General features: G+C 48.4%; 1 protein-coding gene across 3 annotated transcripts in view; it reads left to right on the top strand.

The window, feature by feature from the left end:
- LOC139413905 (phytanoyl-CoA hydroxylase-interacting protein-like) overlaps nucleotides 1–25,704 on the top strand; it is a 38,298-nt gene that overhangs the window by 226 nt on the left and 12,368 nt on the right. For 2 of the 3 annotated variants that reach the window (XM_071161764.1, XM_071161757.1), the window contains exons 2-3: nucleotides 7,341–7,537; nucleotides 22,042–22,216. In XM_071161764.1, the coding sequence (XP_071017865.1) occupies nucleotides 7,341–7,537; nucleotides 22,042–22,216 (372 nt within the window). Of the gene's footprint in view, nucleotides 1–7,198; nucleotides 7,249–7,340; nucleotides 7,538–22,041; nucleotides 22,217–25,704 lie in introns of those variants that run through there. The other variant, XM_071161773.1, reaches the window with a different exon arrangement.

Here is a 25,704-nt window from a genome sequence, read left to right as displayed (position 1 = left end):
CTGAAGGAGCGCTGTGTAGCCTGCATTGGTCAAATCAAACTTTATTTGTCACTTGACCCTGCCGCCCTTACCGTGAAATGCTGACTTACAAGCCCTTAACTAACAGTGCAGTTCAAGAAGAGGTAAGAAAATATTTACCAAATAAACTAAATAAAAAAATAACACAATAACATAACAATAAGAGGCTATATACAGGGGGGGGGGGTAGAAGCTGTTTAGAAGCCTTGACCAATGTCAAATCTTTTCAGTCTCCTGAGGGGGATTAGGTTTTGTTGTGCCCTCTTCACAACTGTCTTGGTGAGTTTGGACCATTCTACTTTGTTGTTGATATGGACACCAAGGAACTTGAAACTCTCAACCTGCTCCACTACAGCCCCCTCGATGAGAATGGGGGCGTGCTCGGTCCTCCTTTTCCTGTAGTCCACAATCATCTCCTTTGTCTTGATCATGTTGAGGAAGAGTTTGTTGTCCTGGCACCACACGGCCAGGTCTCTGACCTCCTCCCTATAGGCTGTCTCATCGTTGTCGGTGATCACTGTTGTGTCATCGTCAAACTTAATGATGGTGTTGGAGACATGCTTGGCCGTGCAGTCATGAGTGAACAGGGAGTACAGGAGGGGACTGAGCACGCACCAATGAGGAGCCCCTGTGTTGAGGATCAGCGTGGCGGATGTGTTGTTACCTACCCTTACCACCTGGGGGTGGCCTGTCAGGAAGTCTAGGATCCAGTTGCAGAGGGAGGTGTTAAGTCCCAGGGTCCTTAGGTTATTGAGCGCTATGGTGTTGAATGCTGAGCTGTAGTCAATGAACAGCATTCTCACGTAGGTGTTCCTTTTGTTCAGGTGGGAAAGGGCAGTGTGGAGTGCAATAGAGATTGCATCATCTATGGATCTTTTAGGACGGTATGCAAATTAGAGTGGGTCTAGGGTTTCTGGGATAATGGTGTTGATGTGAACCATGACCAGCCTTTCAAAGCACTTCAAGCTACAGACGTGAGTGCTACGTGTCTGTAGTCATTTAGGCAGGTTGCCTTTGTGTTCTTGGGCACAGGGACTATGGTGGTGTGCTTGAAACATGTTGGTATCACAGACTCGGTCAGGGAGAGGTTGAAAATGTCATTGAAGAGACTTGCCAGTTGGTCAGCGCATGCTCGGAGTACACGTCCTGGTAATCCGTCTGGCCCTGTGGCCTTGTGAATGTTGACCTGTAATAAGTCTAGGTCTTATTCACGTCAGCTACGGAGAGCGTGGTCACATGGTCGTCCGGAACAAATCAAATCTAATTGTATTTGTCGCATGCGCCGAATACAATGGGTACAGTGCCTTGCGAAAGTATTCGGCCCCCTTGAACTTTGCGACCTTTTGCCACATTTCAGGCTTCAAACATAAAGATATAAAACTGTATTTTTGTGTGAAGAATCAACAACAAGTGGGACACAATCATGAAGTGGAACGACATTTATTGGATATTTCAAACTTTTTTAACAAATCAAAAACTGAAAAATTGTGCGTGCAAAATTATTCAGCCCCTTTACTTTCAGTGCATCAAACTCTCTCCAGAAGTTCAGTGAGGATCTCTGAATGATCCAATGTTGACCTAAATGACTAATGATGATGAATACAATCCACCTGTGTGTAATCAAGTCTCCGTATAAATGCACCTGCACTGTGATAGTCTCAGAGGTCCGTTTGAAAGTGCAGAGAGCATCATGAAGAACAAGGAACACACCAGGCAGGTCCGAGATAGTGTTGTGAAGAAGTTTAAAGCCGGATTTGGATACAAAAATATTTCCCAAGCTTTAAACATCCCAAGGAGCACTGTGCAAGCGATAATATTGAAATGGAAGGAGTATCAGACCACTGCAAATCTACCAAGACCTGGCCGTCCCTCTACACTTTCAGCTCATACAAGGAGAAGACTGATCAGAGATGCAGCCAAGAGGCCCATGATCACTCTGGATGAACTGCAGAGATCTACAGCTGAGGTGGGAGACTCTGTCCATAGGACAACAATCAGTCGTATATTGCACAAATCTGGCCTTTATGGATGAGTTGCAAGAAGAAAGCCATTTCTTAAAGATATCCATAAAAAGTGTTGTTTAAAGTTTGCCACAAGCCACCTGGGAGACACACCAAACATGTGGAAGAAGGTGCTCTGGTCAGATGAAACCAAAATTGAACTTTTTGGCAACAATGCAAAACGTTATGTTTGGCGTAAAAGCAACACAGCTGAACACACCATCCCCACTGTCAAACGTGGTGGTGGCAGCATCATGGTTTGGGCCTGCTTTTCTTCAGCAGGGACAGAGAAGATGGTTAAAATTGATGGGAAGATGGATGGAGCCAAATACAGGACCATTCTGGAAGAAAACCTGATGGAGTCTGCAAAAGACCTGAGACTGGGACGGAGATTTGTCTTCCAACAAGACAATGATCCAAAACATAAAGCAAAATCTACAATGGAATGGTTCAAAAATAAACATATCCAGGTGTTAGAATGGCCAAGTCAAAGTCCAGACCTGAATCCAATCGAGAATCTGTGGAAAGAACTGAAAACTGCTGTTCACAAATGCTCTCCATCCAACCTCACTGAGCTCGAGCTGTTTTGCAAGGAGGAATGGGAAAACATTTCAGTCTCTCGATGTGCAAAACTGATAGAGACATACCCCAAGCGACTTACAGCTGTAATCGCAGCAAAAGGTGGCGCTACAAAGTATTAACTTAAGGGGGCTGAATAATTTTGCACGCCCAATTTTTCAGTTTTTGATTTGTTAAAAAAGTTTGAAATATCCAATAAATGTCGTTCCACTTCATGATTGTGTCCCACTTGTTGTTGATTCTTCACAAAAAAATACAGTTTTATATCTTTATGTTTGAAGCCTGAAATGTGGCAAAAGGTCGCAAAGTTCAAGGGGGCCGAATACTTTCGCAAGGCACTGTATTGTACAACAAGACCTTACAGTGAAATGCTTACTTACAAGCCCTTAACCAACAATGCAGTTTTAAGAAAATACCCCCCAAAAAGTAAGAGATAAGAATAACAAATAATTAAAGAGCAGTAGTAAATAACAATAGCGTGGCTATATACAGGGGGTATATAGTCTGGGTAGCCATTAGTCTGGGTAGCCATTTTGATTAGCTGTTCATGAGTCTTATGGCTTGGGGGTAGAAGCTGTTTAGAAGCCTCTTTTACCTAGACTTGGTGCTCTGGTACCGCTTGCAGTGCGGTAGCAGAGAGAGCAGTCTATGACTAGGGTGGCTTGGAGTCTTTGACAGTTTTTAGGGCCTTCCTCTGACAATGCCTGGTATAGAGGTCCAGGATGGCAGGAAGCTTAGCCCCGGTGATGTACTGGACCGTGTGCACTACCCTCTGTAGTGCCTTGTGGTTGGAGGCCGAGCAGTTTCCATACCAGGCAGAGATGCATCCCGTCAGGATGCTGGTTCTCTCATGCATGTTTCAGTGTTATTTGGCTCGAAGCGAGCATAGAAGTAGTTTAGCTCGCCTGGTAGGCTCGTGTCATTGGGCAGCTCACGGCTGTGCTTCCCTTTGTAGTCTGTAATGGTTTGCAAGCCCTGCCACATCCGACGAGCGTTGGAGCCGGTTTAGTACAATTCGATCTTAGTCCTGTATTGACACTTTGTCACGGGATACTAGGAGTGGAGGGTTGGAATCAGGCGCAGAGAGCAGGGTTCAGTATATCATGATTTATTCTCCGGCCAAACAACGGTCACGCCAACATACAGGGCATAGAACAAACCAGCCCAAACACAGGACCAAACAGTCCGGAGAATACACACATGAAAACCACGATCCAACAGAGCAACAAAAACAATTCCACACAAAACAAGGGCGGGACAACCTACTACATATAGGGAAGCTAATTAAACTAAAATACACACAGATGAAACTAATAAGACAAAACCAACAGACAAACGAAAAATGGATCGGTAGCGGCTAGTAGGACGGTGACGACGACCGCCGAGCACCGCCTGAACAGGCAGGGGAGCCAACTTCGGCGGAAGTCTTTGCCTGTTTGATGGTTCGTCAGAGGGCATAGCGGGATTTCTTATAAGCTTCCTTATTAGAGTCCTGCTCCTTGATAACGGCAGCTCTAGCCTTTTGCTCAGTACGATTGTTGCCTGTAATCCATGGCTTCTGGTTGGGGTATGTACGTACAGTCACTGTGGGGACAACGTCATCGATGCACTTATTGATGAAGGCAATGACTGAGGTGGTATACTCCTCAATGCCATCGGAAGAATCCCGGAACATATTCCAGTGTGCTAGCAAAAATTCCTGTAGCTTAGCATCTGCTTCATCTGACAACTTTTTTATTGACCGAGTCACTGGTACTTCCTGCTTGAATTTCTGCTTGTAAGCAGGAATCAGGAGGATAGAATTATGGTCAGATTTGCCAAATGGAGGATGAGAGAGAGCTTGTACCCATCTCTGTGTGGAGTAATGGTGGTCTTGAGTTTTTTTCCCTCTGGTTGCACATCCTGATAGAAATTTGGTAAAACAGATTTAAGTTTCCCTGCATTAAAGTCCCCGGCATCTGAATAAGCTTTTTCCTGTTTGCTTATACATCTCATTGAGTCCAGTCTTAGTGCCAGCATTGGTCTGTTGTGGTATGTAGACAGCTACGAAAAATACAGATGAAAACTATCTATTTAGATAGTGTGATCTACAGCTTATCATGAGATACTCTACCTCAGGTGCGCAAAACCTCAAGATTTCCTTAGATATCGTGCACCAGCTGTTGTTTACATATATGCATTGTGCTCCACCCCTTGTCTTACCAGACGCTGCTGTTCTACCCTGCCCATACAGCGTATAACCAGCCAGCTGTATGTTGATAATGTCGTCGTTCAGCCATGAATCCATGAAGCATAAGATATTACAGTTTTTAATGTCCCCTTGGTAGTTTAATCTTCCTTGTAAGTCGTCAATTTTATTTTCCAATGATTGCACGTTAGCTAGTAGAACGGATGGCAGGGGGGTTTATTCAATCGCCTACGAATCCTCAGAAGGCAGCCTGCCCTCCATCCTCTTTTTCTCCCTCGTCTCTTCACACAAATGACGGGGATTTGGGCCTGTTCCCGGAAAAGAAGTATGTCGTTCACGCCGGGCTTGTCGGACTCGTTAAATCACTGTTCTGATGTCCAGAAGGTATTTTCAGTCATAAGCGGCAGTAGCAACATTATGTACAAAATACGTTTTTTTAAAAACACAAACACCCTCTAACTGCCCTGAATGCCTCTGCTGATCCTACAACTATTGTATGAAGTAATCATGCGTCTTTGACGAGAGTTATACTGTTAGCACTGAGGCGGTTTGCCTTAGCAGGAAATCCACCGTGTGCAGCTTACCCTGCACTAACATAAATAACCTGAGCATGTCTACCTCTGCTAATCTTCCCAGTAAAGCAATAAAAACAATAAGGCATCCCAGAAAAGTGTTGAACATAGCCCACATTAACATATGTAGCTTAATTTTTTACAATTTTTATTTAACCAGGTAGGCTAGTTGAGAACACCTTTATTTAACCAGGTAGGCTAGTTGAGAACAAGTTCTCATTTACAACTGCGACCTGGCCAAGATAAAGCAAAGCAGTGCGACACAAACAACACAGAGTTACACATGGGAATAGCAAACACTCCTTTACACCCCAGTATCTCTACTTGCACATTCATCTTCTGCACATCTACCATTCCAGTGTTTAATTGCTATATTGTATTTACTTTGCCACCATGGCCTATTTATTGCCTTAACTCCCTTAGCTTACCTCATTTCCACTCACTGTATATAGACTTTGTTTTGTTTTCTCTTGTTCTACTGTATTATTGACTATGTTTTGTTTGTTCCATGTGCAACTCTGTGTTGTTGTCTGTGTCACACTGCTTTGCTTCATCTTGGCCAGGTCACAGTTGTAAATGAGAACTTGTTCTAAACTAGCCTACCTGGTTAAATAAAGGTGAAATAAAATAAAAACATTAATTACAGTACGCTATACCCCATACCATTCTGTTACTACATACCACTTACAGTGAGCTATACCCCATACCATTCTGTTACTACATACCACTTACAGTGAGCTATACCCCATACCATTCTGTTACTACATACCACTTACAGTAGGCTATACCCCATACCATTCTGTTACTACATACCACTTACAGTGAGCTATACCCCATACCATTCTGTTACTACATACCACTTACAGTGAGCTATACCCCATACCATTCTGTTACTACATACCACTTACAGTGAGCTATACCCCATACCATTCTGTTACTACATACCACTTACAGTGAGCTATACCCCATACCATTCTGTTACTACATACCACTTACAGTAGGCTATACCCCATACCATTATGTTACAACATACCACTTACAGTAGGCTATACCCCATACCATTCTGTTACTGCATACCACTTACAGTAGGCTATACCCCATACCATTATGTTACTACATACCACTTACAGTAGGCTATACCCCATACCATTCTGTTACTACATACCACTTACAGTAGGCTATACCCCATACCATTCTGTTACTACATACCACTTACAGTAGGCTATACCCCATACCATTCTGTTACTACATACCACTTACAGTAGGCTATACCCCATACTATTCTGTTACTACATACAACTTACAGTGAGCTATACCCCATACCATTCTGTTACAACATACCATTTACAGTTGGCAATACCCCATACCATTCTGTTACTACATACCACTTACAGTAGGCTATACCCCATACCATTCTATTACTACATACCACTTACAGTAGGCTATACCCCATACCATTCTGTTACTACATACCACTTACAGTAGGCTATACCCCATACCATTCTGTTACTTTTGTTACATCTGCCCCTGCCACGCCCTCTACTTCTCATCCTGTGTTTCCCTATCCTGCCGCCACTCCCCCAGGGTTCTCTCTCTCTCTCTTTCTCTCTCTCTCTCTCTCTCTCTCTCTCTCTCTCTCTCCCTCTCTCTCTCTCTCTCTCTCTCTCGATCTCTCTCGATCTCTCTCTCTCTCCCTCTCTCTCTCTCTCTCTTTGTTTCTCTCTCTGTGTATCTCTCTCTCTATGTCTCTCTCTCCCCCCTCTCTCTCTCTCTCTCTCTCTCTCTCTCTCTCTCTCTCTCTCTCTCTCTCTCTCTCTCTCTCGGTGTATCTGACTGTGTGAGTGGAGACAGGTGTGCTGGAGGCAGAGCAGATCCCCAACAGCTGCAACCTGTAAGCATGTTGATCTTCTCTCCCTCTCTCTAATGCCTTTATTGATTTATTTACTATTTGTTGACTGTGTTGTCTACTTCCTGTGTTGACAGGAGACAACTCTCAGGACAGCAGCATCGCGGAAAAGGAGGATCTTCCTGTTCCTCAGAACGTCAAGATCACCAACATCACCTGTGACTCCTTCAAGATCAACTGGGACATGGACTGTAGAGCCAAGGACCACATCACTAACTACTTCATAGACCTCAACAAGAAGGAGCACAATAACTCCAACAAGTTCAAACACAAGGTTAGATACAGTACATTATACAGTACATTGTTCAGACATGCTTCAGGGCTGTACGGTAATGTACAGTTGAAGTCGGAAGTTTACATACACCTTAGCCAAATACATTTATACTCAGTTTTTCACAATTTCTGACATTTAATCCTAGTAAAACATTCCCTGTCTTAGGTCAGTTAGGATCACCACTTTATTTTAAGAATGTGAAATGTCAGATAGTAGAGAGAATTATTTATTTCAGCTTTTATTTCTTTCATCACATTCCCAGTGGGTCATAGGTTTACATACACCCAATTAGTATTTGGTAGCATTTCCTTTAAATTGTATAACTTGGGTCAAACGGTTCAGGTAGCCTTCCACAAGCTTCCCACAATAAGTTGTGTGAATTTTGGCCCATTCCTCCTGACAGAGCTGGTGTAACTGAGTCAGGTTTGTAGGCCTCCATGCTCGCATACGCTTTTTCAGTTCTGCCCACGAATTGTCTATGGGATTGAGGTCAGGGCTTTGTGATGGCCACTCCAATACCTTGACTTTGTTGTCCTTAGGTCATTTTGCCACAACTTTGGAAGTATGCTTGGGGTCATTGTCCATTTGGAAGACCCATTTGTGACCAAGCTTTAACTTCCTGACTGATGTCTTGAGATGTTGCTTCAATATATCCACATAATTTTCCTACCTCATGATGCCATCTATTTTTGTGAAGTGCACCAGTCCCTCCTGCAGCAAAGTACCCCCACAACATGATGCTGCCACCCCCGTGCTTCACAGCTGGGATGGTGTTCTTCGGCTTGCAAGCCTCCCCCTTTTTCCTCCAAACATTACAATGGTCATTATGGCCAAACAGTTCTATTTTTGTTTCATCAGACGAGAGGACATTTCTCCAAAAAGTCCCCATGTGCAGTTGCAAACCGTAGTCTGGCTTTTGATGGTGGTTTTGGAGCAGTGGCTTCTTCCTTGCTGAGTGTCGATATAGGACTAATTTTACTGTGGATATAGATACTTTTGTACCTGTTTCCTCCAGCATCTTCACAAGGTCCTTTGCTGTTGTTCTGGGATTGATTTGCACTTTTCGCACCAAAGTACGCTCATCTCTAGGAGACAGAACGCGTCTCCTCCCTGACCGGTATGACGACTGCGTGGTCCCATGTTGTTTATACTTCCGTACTATCGTTTGTACAGTTGAACACGGTACCTTCAGACGTTTGGAAATTGCTCCCAAGGATGAACCAGACTTGTGGAGGTCTACAATTCTTTTTCTGTGGTCTTGACTGATTTCTTTACATTTTCCCATGATGTCAAGCAGAGGCACTGAGTTTGAAGGTAGGCCTTGAAATACATCCACAAATACACCTCCAATTGACTCAAATTTTGTAAATTAGCCTATCAGAAGCTTCTAAAGCCATGACATAATTTTCTGGAATTTCCCAAGCTGTTTAAAGGCACATTCAACTTAGTGTATGTAAACTTCTGACTCACTGGAATTGTGATACAATGAATTATAAGTTAAATAATCTGTCTGTAAACAATTGTTGGAAAAATTGCTTGTGTCATGCACAAAGTATAGTTTTATATATTAAACTGCTCCGGCTATTCAACAAGTTCTGCTCTCCTGCGTTTGACTTCCCTGCCACCAGTTACGCACTCCTTACAGAATTCCCGACCTACTATGGAATCAGCAGGAACAGGTGCCCCTGGTATAGGGGTCGAGGAGCGCATCCAGGAGCAAGCGAAAGTAATCCACCATCTCGGCGCCATCATGGATCAAGTTATCCAGACCCTGGACCGTTGGGAGAGACAGGGAGGTCCTCCAGCGCCTTCAACAACGCAACCCGAACCTCTACTACTCACTCCTCCTGCAACCAGTCCCAGTGCGATGCGTCTTGCCCTTCCCGGGGAGTATGATGGGACGGCGGCACGGTGCCAGGGTTTCCTGTTACAGCTGGACCTATACCTGGGCACCGTTTACCCGGCTCCCTCGGGAAGGGAGATGGTGTCCGCCCTCATCTCGTGCCTCTCAGGGAGATCTCTGGAGTGGGCCAACGGCATGTGGGGAGAAGGAGAAGCGGCGTTGGAGGACTTCACAGAGTTCACCCGCCGTTTCCGGGCGGTCTACAACCACCAGCACAAGGGTAGAGTGGTGGGTGAGCGCCTCTTCCAGCTGAGGCAGGAGACGAGGAGCACCCAGGAGTTGGCCCTGGAGTTTAGGACCCTGGCTGTCGGCGTGGGATGGAACGATATGGCCCTGATCGACCACTACCGTTGCAGTCTGCGCGAGGACGTCCGTCAGGAGTTGGCCTGCAGAGACACCACCCTCACATTGGATCAGCTGGTGAACCTTTCCATCCGGCTGGACAACCTGCTGGCTACCCGCGGACGTTCAGATCGGGGTCTGGTGGTTCCATCCCCTCGCACCCCCTCTCCTGAACCTTTGGAGCTGGGAGGGGCGGTGACCGGAGGGGAGACCGGAGGGGGTTCCAGTTTGTGCAACATCTGTGGCCGCAGAGGGCACACTGCCGGTCGGTGCCGGGTTGGTCCCTCTGGGGGTCGAGGCAGGAGGCAGGGCACTCTGGCGTCACCCCAGGTGAGTCTGCACCACTCTCACCCAGAGTCCTCTGTTGTCCAACTGTTTGTACCTGTTTGTTTACCTGATTTCCCCCCGCATTCCCAGCATAAGGCGCTTGTCGATTCAGGCGCAGCTGGGAATTTTATTGACAGAGCGCTCGCTCTTAGTTTAGCGATCCCCATTATTCCTGTGGTTAGACCTTTCCCAGTTCACGCTCTGGATAGTCGACCATTGGGGTCCGGGCTAATCAGGGAAGCCACTATCTCCCTGGCCATGGTGACGCAGGGGAGTCATGAGGAGAGAATCAGTGTCTTTCTCATTGACTCTCTTGCGTTTCCCGTGGTACTGGGCCTTCCCTGGTTGGCTCATCATGACCCCACCATTTCATGGCAACAGAGGGCTCTCACGGGGTGGTCGCAAGAGTGCTCAGGGAGGTGTGTAGGGGTTTCTGATGATGCTACTACGGTGGAAAGTCCAGACCAGGTCCCCACTGTGGACATCCTCCCCGAATATGCCGATTTGGCTCTCGCCTTCTGTAAAAAGAAGGCGACTCAATTACCACCCCATCGACGGGGGGATTGTGCGATAAATCTCCTGGTGCACTTCCCAGGAGTCACATGTATCCCCTGTCGCAAGCGGAGATGGTGGCTATGGAGACATATGTCTCCAAATCCCTGCGTCAGGGGTACATTCGGTCCTCCACTTCACCCGTCTCCTCAAGTTTATTTTTTGTGAAGAAGAAGGATGGAGGTCTGCGCCCATGGTCTCAAACAAATCACGGTGAGGCTCAGTTACCCGCTATCTCTTATTGTCACGGCGATTGAGTCAATTCAAGGGGCACGCTTCTTCACAAAACTGGATCTCAGGAGCGCATACCACCTGGTGCGCATCCGGGAGGGAGACGAGTGTTTAGTACCACCTCAGGGCATTTTGAGTACCTCGTCATGCCGTACGATTTGATAAATGCTCCATCAGTCTTCCAATTCTTTGTAGACTAGATTTTCAGGGACCTGCACGGGCAGGGTGTAGTGGTGTATATCGATGACATTTTGATATACAGTTCAAGGGGGCCGAAAGTATTCGGCCCCCTTGAACTTTGCGACCTTTTACCACATTTCAGGCTTCAAACATAAAGGTATAAAACTGTATTTTTTGTGAATAATCAACAACAAGTGAGACACAATCATGAAGTGGAACAACATTTATTGGATATTTCAAACTTTTTTAACAAATCAAAAACTGAAAAATTGGGTGTGCAAAATTATTCAGCCCCTTTACTTTCAGTGCAGCAAACTCTCTCCAGAAGTTCATTGAGGATCTCTGAATGATCCAATGTTGACCTAAATGACTAATGATGATAAATACAATCCACCTGTGTGTAATCAAGTCTCCGTATAAATGCACCTGCACTGTGATAGTCTCAAAGGTCCGTTAAAAGCGCAGAGAGAATCATGAAGAACAAGGAACACACCAGGCAGGTCCGAGATACTGTTGTGAAGAAAGATTTCCTCAAGCTTTAAACATCCCAAGGAGCACTGTGCAAGTGATAATATTGAAATGGAAGGAGTATCAGACCACTGCAAATCTACCAAGACCTGGCCGTCCCTCTAAACTTTCAGCTCATACAAGGAGAAGACTGATCAGAGATGCAGCCAAGAGGCCCATGATCACTCTGGATGAACTGCAGAGATCTACAGCTGAGGTGGGAGACTGTCCATAGGACAACAATCCTAGTATATTGCACAAATCTGGCCTTTATGGAAGAGTGGCAAGAAGAAAGCCATTTCTTAAAGATATCCATAAAAAGTGTTGTTTAAAGTTTGCCACAAGCCACCTGGGAGACACACCAAACATGTGGAAGAAGGTGCTCTGGTCAGATGAAACCAAAATTGAACTTCTTGGCAACAATGCAAAACGTTATGTTTGGCGTAAAAGCAACACAGCTCATCACCCTGACCACACCATCCCCACTGTCAAACATGGTGGTGGCAGCATCATGGTTTGGGCCTGCTTTTCTTCAGCAGGGACAGGGAAGATGGTTAAAATTGATGGGAAGATGGATGGAGCCAAATACAGGACCATTCTGGAAGAAAACCTGATGGAGTCTGCAAAAGACCTGAGACTGGGACGGAGATTTGTCTTCCAACAAGACAATGATCCAAAACATAAAGCAAAATCTACAATGGAATGGTTCAAAAATAAACATATCCAGGTGTTAGAAAGGCCAAGTCAAAGTCCAGACCTGAATCCAATCGAGAATCTGTGGAAAGAACTGAAAACTGCTGTTCACAAATGCTCTACATCCAACCTCACTGAGCTCGAGCTGTTTTGCAAGGAGGAATGGGAAAAAATGTCAGTCTCTCGATGTGCAAAACTGATTGAGACATACCCCAAGCGACTTACAGCTGTAATCGCAGCAAAAGGTGGCGCTACAAAGTATTAACTTAAGGGGGCTGAATAATTTTACACGCCCAATTTTTCAGTTTTTGATTTGTTAAAAAAGTTTGAAATATCCAATAAATGTTGTTCCACTTCATGATTGTGTCCCACTTGTTGTTAATTCTTCACAAAAAAATACAGTTTTATATCTTTATGTTTGAAGCCTGAAATGTGGCAAAAGGTCGCAAAGTTCAAGGGGGCCGAATACTTTCGCAAGGCACTGTACTCCACTACACGCGCCAAGCATGTTTCTTTGGTGCGCAGTGTACTTGGACGACTGTTGGAGCATGACCTGTACGTCAAGGCTGAGAAACGCCTGTTCTTTCAGCAAGCCGTCTCCTTCCTAGGGTATCGCATTTCCATATCAGGGGTGGAGATGGAGAGTGTGTCATGTATTGTCATATATAAACCGCTTTTGGGTCCTCACTCACGTGCATAACAGAAGAATCTGACCAAGAATGGACCCAGCGACTTCGGATCCTCTCCACTCAGCCGTCGAGATCCAGGGAGCGATGCTAGGCAGATACGAGCCGGAATTGTCTGCTGCTCGACATGCCGTTGAGACCCTGGCCGCCCAAGTCTCCGACCTCACAGAACAGATTCACCATCTCCGCCTCGATCCACCGGCCACTTCCAGGGCTTTCGAATCTCCGGAGCCCAGAATCAATAACCCGCCGTGTTACTCTGGGGAGCCCACTGAATGCTGCTCGTTCCTCACCCAGTGTGATATTGTGTTTTCTCTCCAGCCCAACACTTACTCCAGGAGCACAGCTCGTATCGCCTACGTCATATCTCTCCTTACTGGACGGGCTCGTGAGTTGGGCACGGCAATCTGGGAGGCGAGGGCTGAGTGTACTAACCAGTATCAGGACTTTAAGGAGGAGATGATACGGGTTTTTGATCGTTCTGTTTTTGGGGAGGAAGCTTCCAGGGTCCTGTCTTCCCTATGTCAAGGTAATCGACCCATAACAGATTACTCTATTGAGTTTCGCACTCTTGCTGCCTCCAGTGAGTGGAACGAGCCGGCTTTGCTCGCTCGTTTTCTGGAGGGTCTCCGCGCGGAGGTAAAGGATGAGATTCTCTCCCGGGAGGTTCCTTCCAGCGTGGATTCCTTGATTGAACTCGCTATTCGCATAGAGCGACGGGTTGATCTTCGTCACCGAGCTCGTGGAAAGGAGCTCGCGTTCTCCGTTGCCCCCCTCTCCGCATCACTACCATCTTCCTCCGCCGGCTCGGGTGCTGAACCTATGCAGCTGGGGGGTATCCGCATCTCGACTAAGGAGAGGGAACGGAGAATCACCAACCGCCTCTGTCTCTATTGCGGTTCCGCTGGTCATTTTGTCACTTCATGTCCAGTAAAAGCCAGAGCACATCAGTAAGCGGAGGGCTACTGGTGAGCGCTACTACTCTGGTCTCTCCTTCAAGATCCTGCACTACCTTGTCGGTCCATCTACGCTGGACCGGTTCGTCAGCTTCCTGCAGTGCCTTGATAGACTCTGGGGCGGAGGGCTGTTTTATGGACGAGACCTGGGCTCGGGAACATGACATTCCTCTCAGACAGTTAAGGGAGCCCACGGCCTTGTTCGCTTTGGATGGTAGTTCTCTCCCCAGGATTCAGCGTGAGACGCTACCTTTAACCCTCACTGTCTCTGGTAATCATAGCGAAACCCTTTCTTTTTTAATTTTTCGTTCACCTTTTACACCTGTTGTTTTGGGCCATCCCTGGCTAGTTTGTCATAATCCTTCTATTAATTGGTCTAGTAATTCTATCCTCTCCTGGAACGTCTCTTGTCATGTGAAATGTTTAATGTCTGCTATCCCTCCTGTTTCCTCTGTCTCTTCTTCACAGGAGGAGCCTGGTGATTTGACGGGGGTGCCGGAGGAATATCACGATCTGCGCTCTTCCTCCGCACCGGTCGTATGATTGTAGTATTGATCTCCTTCCGAGAACCACTCCCCCCCGGGGTAGACTATACTCTCTGTCGGCTCCCGAACGTAAGGCTCTCGAAGATTATTTGTCTGTAGCTCTTGACGCCGGTACCATAGTCCCCTCCTCCTCTCCCGCCGGAGCAGGGTTTTTTTTGTTAAGAAGAAGGACGGGTCCCTGCGCCCCTGCATAGATTATCGAGGGCTGAATGACATAACAGTGAAGAATCGTTATCCGCTCCCTCTTATGTCTTCAGCCTTCGAGATCCTGCAGGGAGCCAGGTTTTTCACTAAGTTGGACCTTCGTAACGCTTACCATCTCGTGCGCATCAGGGAGGGGGACGAGTGGAAAACGGCGTTTAACACTCCGTTAGGGCACTTTGAATACCGGGTTCTTCCTTTCGGCCTCGCTAACGCTCCAGCTGTCTTTCAGGCATTAGTCAATGACGTCCTGAGAGACATGCTGAACATCTTTGTTTTCGTTTACCTTGACGATATCCTGATTCTTTCACCGTCACTCCAGATTCATGTTCAGCACGTTCGACGTGTCCTCCAGCGCCTTTTAGAGAATTGTCTTTTTGTAAAGGCTGAGAAGTGCACTTTTCATGCCTCCTCCGTCACATTTCTCGGTTCTGTTATTTCCGCTGAAGGCATTAAGATGGATCCCGCTAAGGTCCAAGCTGTCATTGATTGGCCCGTTCCTAAGTCACGCGTCGAGCTGCAGCGCTTTCTCGGCTTCGCAAATTTCTATCGTCGTTTCATCCGTAATTTCGGTCAGGTGGCAGCTCCTCTCACAGCCCTTACTTCTGTCAAGACGTGCTTTAAGTGGTCCGTTTCCGCCCAGGGAGCTTTTGATCTCCTCAAGAATCGTTTTACATCCGCTCCTATCCTTGTTACACCTGACGTCTCTAGACAGTTCGTTGTCGAGGTTGACGCGTCAGAGGTGGGCGTGGGAGCCATTCTTTCTCAGCGCTCCCTCTCTGACGACAAGGTCCACCCTTGCGCGTATTTTTCTCATCGCATGTCGCCGTCGGAACGTAACTATGATGTGGGAAACCGCAAACTGCTCGCCATCCGCTTAGCCCTAGGCGAATGGCGACAGTGGTTGGAGGGGGCGACCGTTCCTTTTGTCGTTTGGACTGACCATAGGAACCTTGAGTACATCCGTTCTGCCAAACGACTTAATGCGCGTCAGGCTCATTGGGCGCTGTTTTTCGCTCGTTTCGAGTTCGTAATTTCTTATCGTCTGGGCTCTAAGAACACCAAGCCTGATGCTTTATCTCGTCTCTTCAGTTCTTCAGTAGTCTCCACTGACCCCGAGGGGATTCTCCCTGAGGGGCGTGTTGTCGGGTTGACTGTCTGGGGAATTGAGAGGCAGGTAAAGCAAGCACTCACTCACACTCCGTCGCCGCGCGCTTGTCCTAGGAACCTTCTTTTCGTTCCCGTTCCTACTCGTCTGGCCGTTCTTCAGTGGGCTCACTCTGCCAAGTTAGCCGGCCACCCCGGCGTTCGAGGTACGCTTGCTTCCATTCGCCAGCGTTTTTGGTGGCCCACTCGGGAGCATGACACGCGTCGTTTCGTGGCTGCTTGTTCGGTCTGCGCGCAGACTAAGTCCGGTAACTCCCCTCCTGCCGGCCGTCTCAGACCGCTTCCCATTCCCTCTCGACCGTGGTCTCACATCGCCTTAGATTTTATCACCGGACTGGCTTCGTCAGCGGGGAAGACTGTTGTTCTTACGATTGTCGATAGGTTCTCTAAGGCGACTCATTTTATTCCCCTCGCTAAGCTCCCTTCTGCTAAAGAGACGGGACAAATCATCATCGAGAATGTTTTCAGAATTCATGGCCGTCAGACGTCGTTTCGGACAGGGGTCCGCAATTCACGTCTCAATTTTGGAGGGAGTTTTGCCGTTTGATTGGGGCTTCCGTCAGTCTCTCTTCCGGCTTTCACCCCCAGTCTAACGGTCAAGCAGAACGGGCCAATCAGACTATTGGTCGCATCTTACGCAGTCTTTCTTTTCGTAACCCTGCGTCTTGGTCAGAACAGCTCCCCTGGGCAGAATACGCCCACAACTCGCTTCCTTCGTCTGCGACCGGGCTATCTCCTTTTCAGAGTAGCCTCGGGTACCAGCCTCCGCTGTTCTCGTCTCAGTTCGCCGAGTCCAGCGTCCCCTCCGCTCAGGCTTTTGTCCAACGTTGCGAGCGCACCTGGAAGAGGGTCAGGTCTGCACTTTGCCGTTATAGGGCGCAGACTGTGAGAGCCGCTAATAAGCGTAGAACTAAGAGTCCTAGATATTGTCGCGGTCAGAGAGTTTGGCTCTCCACTCAGAACCTTCCCCTTAAGACAGCTTCTCGCAAGTTGACCCCGCGGTTCATTGGTCCGTTCCGTATTTCTCAGATCATTAATCCTGTCGCAGTGCGACTTCTTCTTCCGCGATATCTTCGTCGCGTCCACCCGGTCTTCCATGTCTCCTGTGTTAAGCCCGTTCTTCGCGCCCCCGCTCGTCTTCCCCCCCCCCCATCCTTTGTTGAGGGCGCACCTATCTACAGGGTCCTTAAGATTTTGGACATGCGTCCTCGGGGCCGTGGTCATCAGTACCTAGTGGATTGGGAGGGGTACGGTCCTGAGGAAAGGAGTTGGGTTCCCTCTCGGGACGTGCTGGACCGTTCGCTGATCGATGATTTCCTCCGTTGCCGCCAGGTTTCCTCCTCGAGTGCGCCAGGAGGCGCTCGGTGAGTGGGGGGGTACTGTCATGTATTGTGTATTATGTCTTGTTCCTGTTCTTTCTCTTCACTTTGTCTCCCTCTGCTGGTCGTATTAGGTTACCTTCTCTTCCTCGCCTTCTCCCAGCTGTTCCTCATCTTCTCTAAACTACCTCGTTCACCCTTTTCCCACCTGTTCCTTTTTTCCCTCTGATTAGGTCTCTATTTCTCTCTCTGTTCCTGCTTCTGTCTTTGTCAGATTCTCGTTTGAGTTTCTCATGCCAGAACCAAACTATCGTCTCGTTTGCTTCACCCTTGTCCCGTCCTGTCGATATCTGCCTGTTCATCTGATGCTACGTGTGATCAGGTACCTCTGTCCTCTACGACCCGCGCCTACCCAGAGAGACCAGCAGTCTGTCGCCGCTAACCCAGCTATTCTTCTCTGCTGCTAGAAGGGGGACTCTTCTGTAAATATCAGAAGGACTTTATGATTCATTTATCGCCCTCTCTGCGGGTTGTCTATTTTGCCATTATATACATCTGAAGAGGATCTATGTCTTCCCTGTGTTTTGACATTAAAGGACTCTGTTTTTGTTAAACCGCTTTTGGGTCCTCACTCACGTGCATAACAGAGTGACCGCATTTCAGCCGTGCGTAATTGGCCGACTCCCACCACGGTAAAGGAGGTGTAGTGGTTCTTAGGGTTTACCAATTACTACCGGAGATTTACCCAGGGTTTTGGTCAGGTGGCTGCTCCCATTACCTCACTGCTGAAGGGGGGTCCTGTACGTCTGCAGTGGTCAGTTGAGGCGGACAGGGCTTTTGGGCAACTAAGGGCTTGGTTTACCTTGGTGCCCGTGCTGGCCCATCCGGATCCCTCTTTGGCGTTCATAGTAGAGGTGGATGCGTCCGAGGCTGGGATAGGAGCGGTGCTCTCTCAGCACTCGGGTACGCCACCGAAGCTCCGCCCCTGTGCCTTCTTCTTGAAGAAGCTCAGCCAGGCGGAGCAAAACTATGACGTGGAGGACCGGGAGCTGTTGGCTGTCATCAAGGCCTTGAAGGCGTGGAGACATTGGCTTGAGGGGGCTAAACACCCTTTTCTCATTTGGACTGACCACTGCTATCTGGAGTACATGCGGGCAACGAGGAGACTGAACCCTCGCCAGGCAAGGTGGGCCATGTTTTTCACCCGTTTTGTTTTCACCCTTTCGTACAGACCAGGCTCCCAGAACGTTAAGGCTGACGCACTGTCCCGGCTATATGAGACAGAGGAGTGGTCCATGGATCCCACTCCCATACTCCCCCGCCTCTTGCTTGGTGGCGCCGGTAGTATGGGAGCTGGACGCGGACACTGAGGGGGAGCGGGCTCTGCACGTGATGCCCGCTCAATGTCCGCGTCCAGCTCCCACACTGAGCGTCTGTACGTTCTGTCTGCTGTCCACGACCGGCTGATCTATTGGGGCCACACGTCACCCTCCTCTGGTCATCCTGGGATTGGTTGGACGGTGCGCTGTCTTAGTGGGAAGTACAGGTGGCCCACTTTGGCTAAAGATGTGAGGGTTTATGTTTCCTCCTGCTCGGTGTGCGCCCAGCGTAAGGCTAGGTAAGTTTACAACCCTTACCCGTTCCACAACGGCCGTGGTCGCACCTGTTGGTGGATTTCATAACCGATCTTCCACCTTCACAGGGTGACACCACGATCCTGGTTGTTGTGGATCATTTTTCTAAGTCCTGTCGTCTCCTCCCTTTGACGGCCCTACAGACTGTGGAGGCCCTGTTTACTCACGTCTTCCGGCACTATGGAGTGCCTGAGGATATAGTGTCTGATCGGGGTCCCCAGTTCACTTTGAGAGTCTGGAGAGCGTTCATGGAACATCTGGGGGTCTCGGTCAGCCTTACCTCAGGTTTTCACCCCAAGAGAAACGGGCAGGTGGAGAGAGTTAACCAGGATGTGGGTAGGTTTCTGAGGTCTTATTGCCAGGACCGGCCTGGGAACTGGGCAGCGTTTGTGCCCTGGGCAGAGATGGCCCAGAACTCACTCCGCCACTCCTCCACTAACTTCTCTCCTTTCCAGTGTGTATTGGGGTATCAGCCGGTTCTGGCTCCTTGGCATCAGAGTCAGAACGAGGCTCCTGCGGTGGATGACTGGTTCTGGCGTTTCAGGATGTCTCCACTAAGCTGGTTGTCTGTCTCTGTATTTCCGGATGTCTCCACTAAACTGAGTGTCTCTATTTTTCAGGATGTTCCTAATTAGCTGGCTGGTTGTCTTTCCCTGTGTTCCAGGATGTCCCCACTAAGCTGGTTGTATGCTTCTGTTTCAGGATGTCCCCACTAAGCTGGTTGTCTGTCTCTGTGTTTCAGGATGTCCCCACTAAGCTGGTTGTCTGTCTCTGTGTTTTAGGATGTCCCCACTAAGCTGGTTGTTTGTCTCTGTGTTTCAGGATGTCCCCACTAAGCTGGTTGTTTGTCTCTGTGTTTCAGGATGTCCCCACTAAGCTGGTTGTCTGTCTGTGTTTCAGGATGTCCCCACTAAGCTGGTTGTCTGTCTCTGTGTTTCAGGATGTCCCCACTAAGCTGGTTGTCTGTCTCTGTGTTTCAGGATGTCCCCACTAAGCTGGTTGTCTGTCTCTGTGTTTAAGGATGTCCCCACTAAGCTGGTTGTCTGTCTGTGTTTCAGGATGTCCCCACTAAGCTTCTTGTCTGTCCTTGTGTTTCAGGATGTTTCCACTAAGCTGGCTGGTTGTCTTTCCCTATGTTTCAGGATGTCCCCACTACGTTGCTTGTCTGTCTCTGTGTTTCAGGACGTCCCAATTACATTGGTTTTCTGTCCCTGTGTTTAAGGATGTTCCCACGAAGCTGGTTGTTGGTCTCCATTTTTCTGGATGTCTCCTCTAAGCTAGATGTCTGTCCATTCGTTTCAGGATGTCCCCACTAAGCTTGTTGTTAGTTCTTGTGTTTCAGCACTAAGTCCGGGGGTGTCCTCGGAGTGGGCCACAGTGTCTCCTGACCCCTCCTGTCTCAGCCTCCAGTATTTATGCTGCAGTAGTTTATGTGTCGGGGGGCTAGGGTCAGTTTGTTATATCTGGAGTACTTCTCCTGTCCTATTCGGTGTCCTGTGTGAATCTAAGTGTGCGTTCTCTAATTCTCTCCTTCTCTCTTTCACTCTCTCGGAGGACCTGAGCCCTAGGACCATGCCCCAGGACTACCTGACATGATGACTCCTTGCTGTCCCCAGTCCACCTGGCTGTGCTGCTGCTCCAGTTTCAACTGTTCTGCCTTATTATTATTCGACCATGCTGGTCATTTATGAACATTTAAACATCTTGGCCATGTTCTGTTATAATCTCCACCCGGCACAGCCAGAAGAGGACTGGCAATCCCACATATGCTCTCTCTAATTCTCTCTTTCTTTCTCTCTCTCGGAGGACCTGAGCCCTAGGACCATGCCCCAGGAATACCTGACATGATGACTCCTTGCTGTCCCCAGTCCACCTGACTGTGCTGCTGCTCCAGTTTCAACTATTCTGCCTTATTATTATTCGACCATGCTGGTCATCTATGAACATTTGAACATCTTGACCATGTTTTGTTATAATCTCCACCCGGCACAGCCAGAAGAGGACTGGCCACCCCACATAGCCTGGTTCCTCTCTAGGTTTCTTCCTAGGTTTTGGCCTTTCTAGGGAGTTTTTCCTAGCCACCGTGCTTCTACACCTGCATTGCTTGCTGTTTGGGGTTTTAGGCTGGGTTTCTGTACAGCACTTTGAGATATCAGCTGATGTACGAAGGGCTATATAAATAAATTTGATTTGATTTGATTTTGATTTGAAGTCTGCTGGCTGCCTGTCCCCGTGTTTCAGGATGTCTCCACTAAGCTGGCTGTCTGTCCCTGTGTTTTCGGATGTCTCCACTATAATGGCTGCCTGTCCCTGTGTTTCAGGATGTCCCCACTAAGCTGGCTGTCTGTCCCTGTGTTTCAGGATGTCCCCACTAAGCTGGCTGTCTGTCCCTGTGTTTCAGGATGTCCCCACTAAACTGGCTGTCTGTCCCTGTGTTTTCGGATGTCTCCACTATAATGGTTGTCTGTCCCTGTATTTCAGGATGTCCCCACTAAGCTGCTGGCTGCCTTTCCCTGTGTTTCAGGATGTCCCCACTAAACTGGCTGTCTGTCCCTGTGTTTTCGGATGTCTCCACTATAATGGTTGTCTGTCCCTGTATTTCAGGATGTCCCCACTAAGCTGCTGGCTGCCTTTCCCTGTGTTTCAGGATGTCCCCACTAAACTGGCTGTCTGTCCCTGTGTTTTCAGATGTCTCCACTATAATGGTTGTCTGTCCCTGTGTTTCAGGATGTCCCCACTAAGCTGGTGGCTGCCTTTCCCTGTGTTTCAGGATGTCCCCACTAAGCTGGTGGTTGCCTTTCCCTGTGTTTCAGGATGTCCCCACTAAGCTTGTTGTTAGTTCTTGTGTTTCAGCACTAAGTCTGCTGGCTGCCTGTCCCTGTGTTTCAGGATGTCCCCACTAAACTGGCTGTCTGTCCCTGTGTTTTTGGATGTCTCCACTATAATGGCTGCCTGTCCCTGTGTTTCAGGATGTCCCCACTAAGCTGCTGGCTGCCTGTCCCTGTGTTTCAGGATGTCCCCACTAAGCTGCTGGCAGCCTGTCCCTGTGTTTCAGGATGTCTCCACTATAATGCTTGTCTGTCCCTGTGTTTCAGGATGTCCCCACTAAGCTGGTGGCTGCCTGTCCCTGTGTTTCAGGATGTCCCCACTAAGCTGCTGGCTGCCTGTCCCTGTGTTTCAGGATGTCCCCACTAAACTGGCTGTCTGTCCCTGTGTTTTTGGATGTCTCCACTATAATGCTTGTCTGTCCCTGTGTTTCAGGATGTCCCCACTAAGCTGGTGGCGAAGGTGGTGCCACTGCCCATGACAGTGAGAGGCCACTGGTTCCTGAGCCCCAGGACAGATTACACTGTAGCTGTCCAGACTGCCTCCAAACAGAGTGACGGGAACTATGCTGTCTCTGAATGGAGTGAGATCATCGAATTCTACACTGCAGGTGAAAACAAGGGGAGGAGCGAGGGGGTGAGAAACAGAAAAGAAAGAGTGATGAAATAGAGAGAAACAGGAGAGGGAGTGTATGAAGATGTAGAGAGCTGGTGGGAGAATTACAGAGAGCTGGTGGGAGAATTACAGAGAGCTGGTGGGAGAATTACAGAGAGCTGGTGGAAGAATTACAGAGAGCTGGTGGGAGAATTACAGAGAGCTGGTGGGAGAATTACAGAGAGCTGGTGGGAGAATTACAGAGAGCTGGTGGGAGAATTACAGAGAGCTGGTGGGAGAATTAGAGAGAGCTGGTGGGAGAATTACAGAGAGCTGGTGGGAGAATTACAGAGAGCTGGTGGGAGAATTACAGAGAGCAGGTGGGAGAATTACAGAGAGCTGGTGGGAGAATTACAGAGAGCTGGTGGGAGAATTACAGAGAGCTGGTGGGAGAATTACAGAGAGCTGGTGGGAGAATTACAGAGAGCTGGTGGGAGAATTACAGAGAGCAGGTGGGAGAATTACAGAGAGCTGGTGGGAAAATTACAGAGAGCTGGTGGGAGAATTACAGAGAGCTGGTGGGAGAATTACAGAGAGCAGGTGGGAGAATTACAGAGAGCTGGTGGGAAAATTACAGAGAGCTGGTGGGAGAATTACAGAGAGCTGGTGGGAGAATTACAGAGAGCTGGTGGGAGAATTACAGAGAGCTGGTGGGAGAATTACAGAGAGCTGGTGGGAGAATTACAGAGAGCTGGTGGGAGAATTACAGAGAGCTGGTGGGAGAATTACAGAGAGCTGGTGGGAGAATTACAGAGAGCTGGTGGGAGAATTACAGAGAGCTGGTGGGAGAATTACAGAGAGCTGGTGGGAGAATTACAGAGAGCTGGTGGGAGATTACAGAGAGCTGGTGGGAGAATTACAGAGAGCTGGTGGGAGAATTACAGAGAGCTGGTGGGAGAATTACAGAGAGCTGGGGGAGAATTACAGAGAGCTGGTGGGAGAATTACAGAGAGCTGGTGGGAGAATTACAGAGAGCTGGTGGGAGAATTACAGAGAGCTGGTGGGAGAATTACAGAGAGCTGGTGGGAGAATTACAGAGAGCTGGTGGGAGAGAGAGTTTAATTAAGGGAATAACCATGTCAATGAGCAGAGAGACAGCTGATGGTTTAGAGTTAAATAGCAGCAGAGATGTGACAGTGATTTCTTGATGGAGGACTAGAATAGCACCAAAGTCATCGTCATTGAGGCAGACGGGCTCCAGTCCTCCAGGGTCACAACAACCAACTGACAATCAACTGGCAACCAACTTGCACCCAACTGACAACCAAATGACAACTTCCTCAGGTTTTAATCCCCTGTGGAATGGAAAAAGTGCAAGTTTGGTCTGTTTCAAGCAGACCACAATAGTCCCTGTGCCCAAGAACAACCTGCCTAATTGACTACATACCCGTAGCAATCACGTCCGTAGCCATGAAGTGCTTTGAAAGGCTGGTAATGACTCACATAAACACCATTATCCCAGAAACCCTAAACCCACTCCAATTTGCATACTGCCCAAACAGATCCATAGATAATGCAATCTCTACTGCACTCCACACTGCCCTTTCCCACATGGACAAAAGGAACACTTATGTGAGAATGTTATTCATTGACTACAGCTCAGCGTTCAACACCATAGTACCCTCAAAGCTCATCACTAAGCTAAGGATCCTAGGACTAAACACCTCCCTCCACAAATGGATCCTGGACTTCCTGACTGGCCGCCCCCAGGTGGTGAGTAACACATCTGCCATGCTGATCCTCAACACTAGAGCTCCCCAGGGGTGAGTGCTCAGTCCCCTCCTTGTTCCCCCACGACTGCATGGCCAGGCACGACTCTAACACCATCATTAAGTTTGCAGACGACACAACAGAACACAACAGTCTCATCACCGACAACGACGAGAATGGCTATAGGGAGGAGGTCAGAGACTTGGCCGGGTGGTGCCAGAATAACAACCTCTCCCTCAACGTAACCAAGACTAAGGAGATGATTGTGGACTACAAGAAAAGGAGGACCGAGTACACCCCCATTCTCTTCGATGGGGCTGTAGTGGAGCAGGTTGAGATCTTCAAGTTCCTTGGTGTCCACATCACCAACAAACTAGAATGGTCCAAACACACCAAGAGGGTCGTGAAGAGGGCACGACAAAGCCTATTCCCCCTCAGGAAACTAAAAAGATTTGGCATGGGTCCTGAGATCCTCAAAAGGTTCTACAGCTGGAGCCTCCCGGGTGGCGCAGTGCTCTAGAGTGCATCGCAGCGCTAGCTGTGCCTCCAGAGACTCTGGGTTCGCGCCCAGGCTCTGTCGCAGCCGGCCCCGACCGGGAGGTCCTTGGGGCGACGCACAATTGGCCTAGCGTCGCCCGGGTTAGGGATTGTTTGGCCAGTAGGGATATCCTTGTCTCATCGCGCACCAGCGACTCCTGTGGCGGGCCGGGCACAGTGCACGGTGTTTCCTCCGGGTTGGATGCGCTCTGTGTTAAGAAACAGTGCGGCTTGGTTGGGTTGTGTTTCGGAGGACGCATGGCTTTCGACCTTTGTCTCTCCCGAGCCCGTACGGGAGTTGTAGCGATGAGAGTAGTAACCACTAATTGAGGGTAAAAATACAAAAAAAATATATAAAAAGGTTCTTCAGCTGCACCGTCGAGAGCATCCTGGTTGCATCACTGCCTGGTACGGCAATTGCTCAGCCTCCGACCGCGAGACACTTCAGAGGGTAGTGCGTATGGCCCAGTACATCACTGGGGCTAAGCTGCCTGCCATCCTGGACCTTTACACCAGGCGGTGTCAGAGGAAGACCTAAAAATTGTCAAAACCCCAGTCATAGACTGTTCTCTCTACTACAGCATGGCAAGCGGTACCGGAGTGCCAAGTCTAGGACAAAAAGGATTCAACAGTTTTTACCCCCAAGCCATAAGACTCCTGAACAGGTAACCAAATGGCTACCCGGACTATTTGCATTGTGTGCCTCCCCTTCAACCCCTCTTTTACACTGCTGTTACTCTCTGTTTATCATATATGCACAGTCACTTTAACTATACATTCATGTACATACTACCTCAATTGGGCCGACCAACCAGTGCTCCCGCACATTGGCTAACTGGGCTATCTGCATTGTGTCCTGCCACCCACCACCCGTCAACCCCTCTTTACATGTACATACTACCTCAATCAGCCTGACTAACCGGTGTCTGTATGTAGCCTCGCTACTGTATATAGCCTCTCTACTGTATATAGCCTCTCTTCTGTATATAGCCTCTCTACTGTATGTAGCCTCTCTACTGTGTATAGCCTCTCTACTGTATATAGCCTCTCTACTGTTTATAGCCTCTCTACTGTATATAGCCTCTCTACTGTATATAGCCTCTCTTCTGTATATAGCCTCTCTACTGTATATAGCCTCTCTACTGTATATAGCCTCTCTACTGTATATAGCCTCGCTACTGTTTTTCACTGTCTTTT

Source organism: Oncorhynchus clarkii, chromosome 1, assembly GCF_045791955.1.
Source record: "Oncorhynchus clarkii lewisi isolate Uvic-CL-2024 chromosome 1, UVic_Ocla_1.0, whole genome shotgun sequence".
Classification (NCBI taxonomy): domain Eukaryota; kingdom Metazoa; phylum Chordata; class Actinopteri; order Salmoniformes; family Salmonidae; genus Oncorhynchus; species Oncorhynchus clarkii.
Note: the sequence above shows the minus strand (reverse complement) of the source record. Positions and strands in the feature narration are given on the sequence as shown.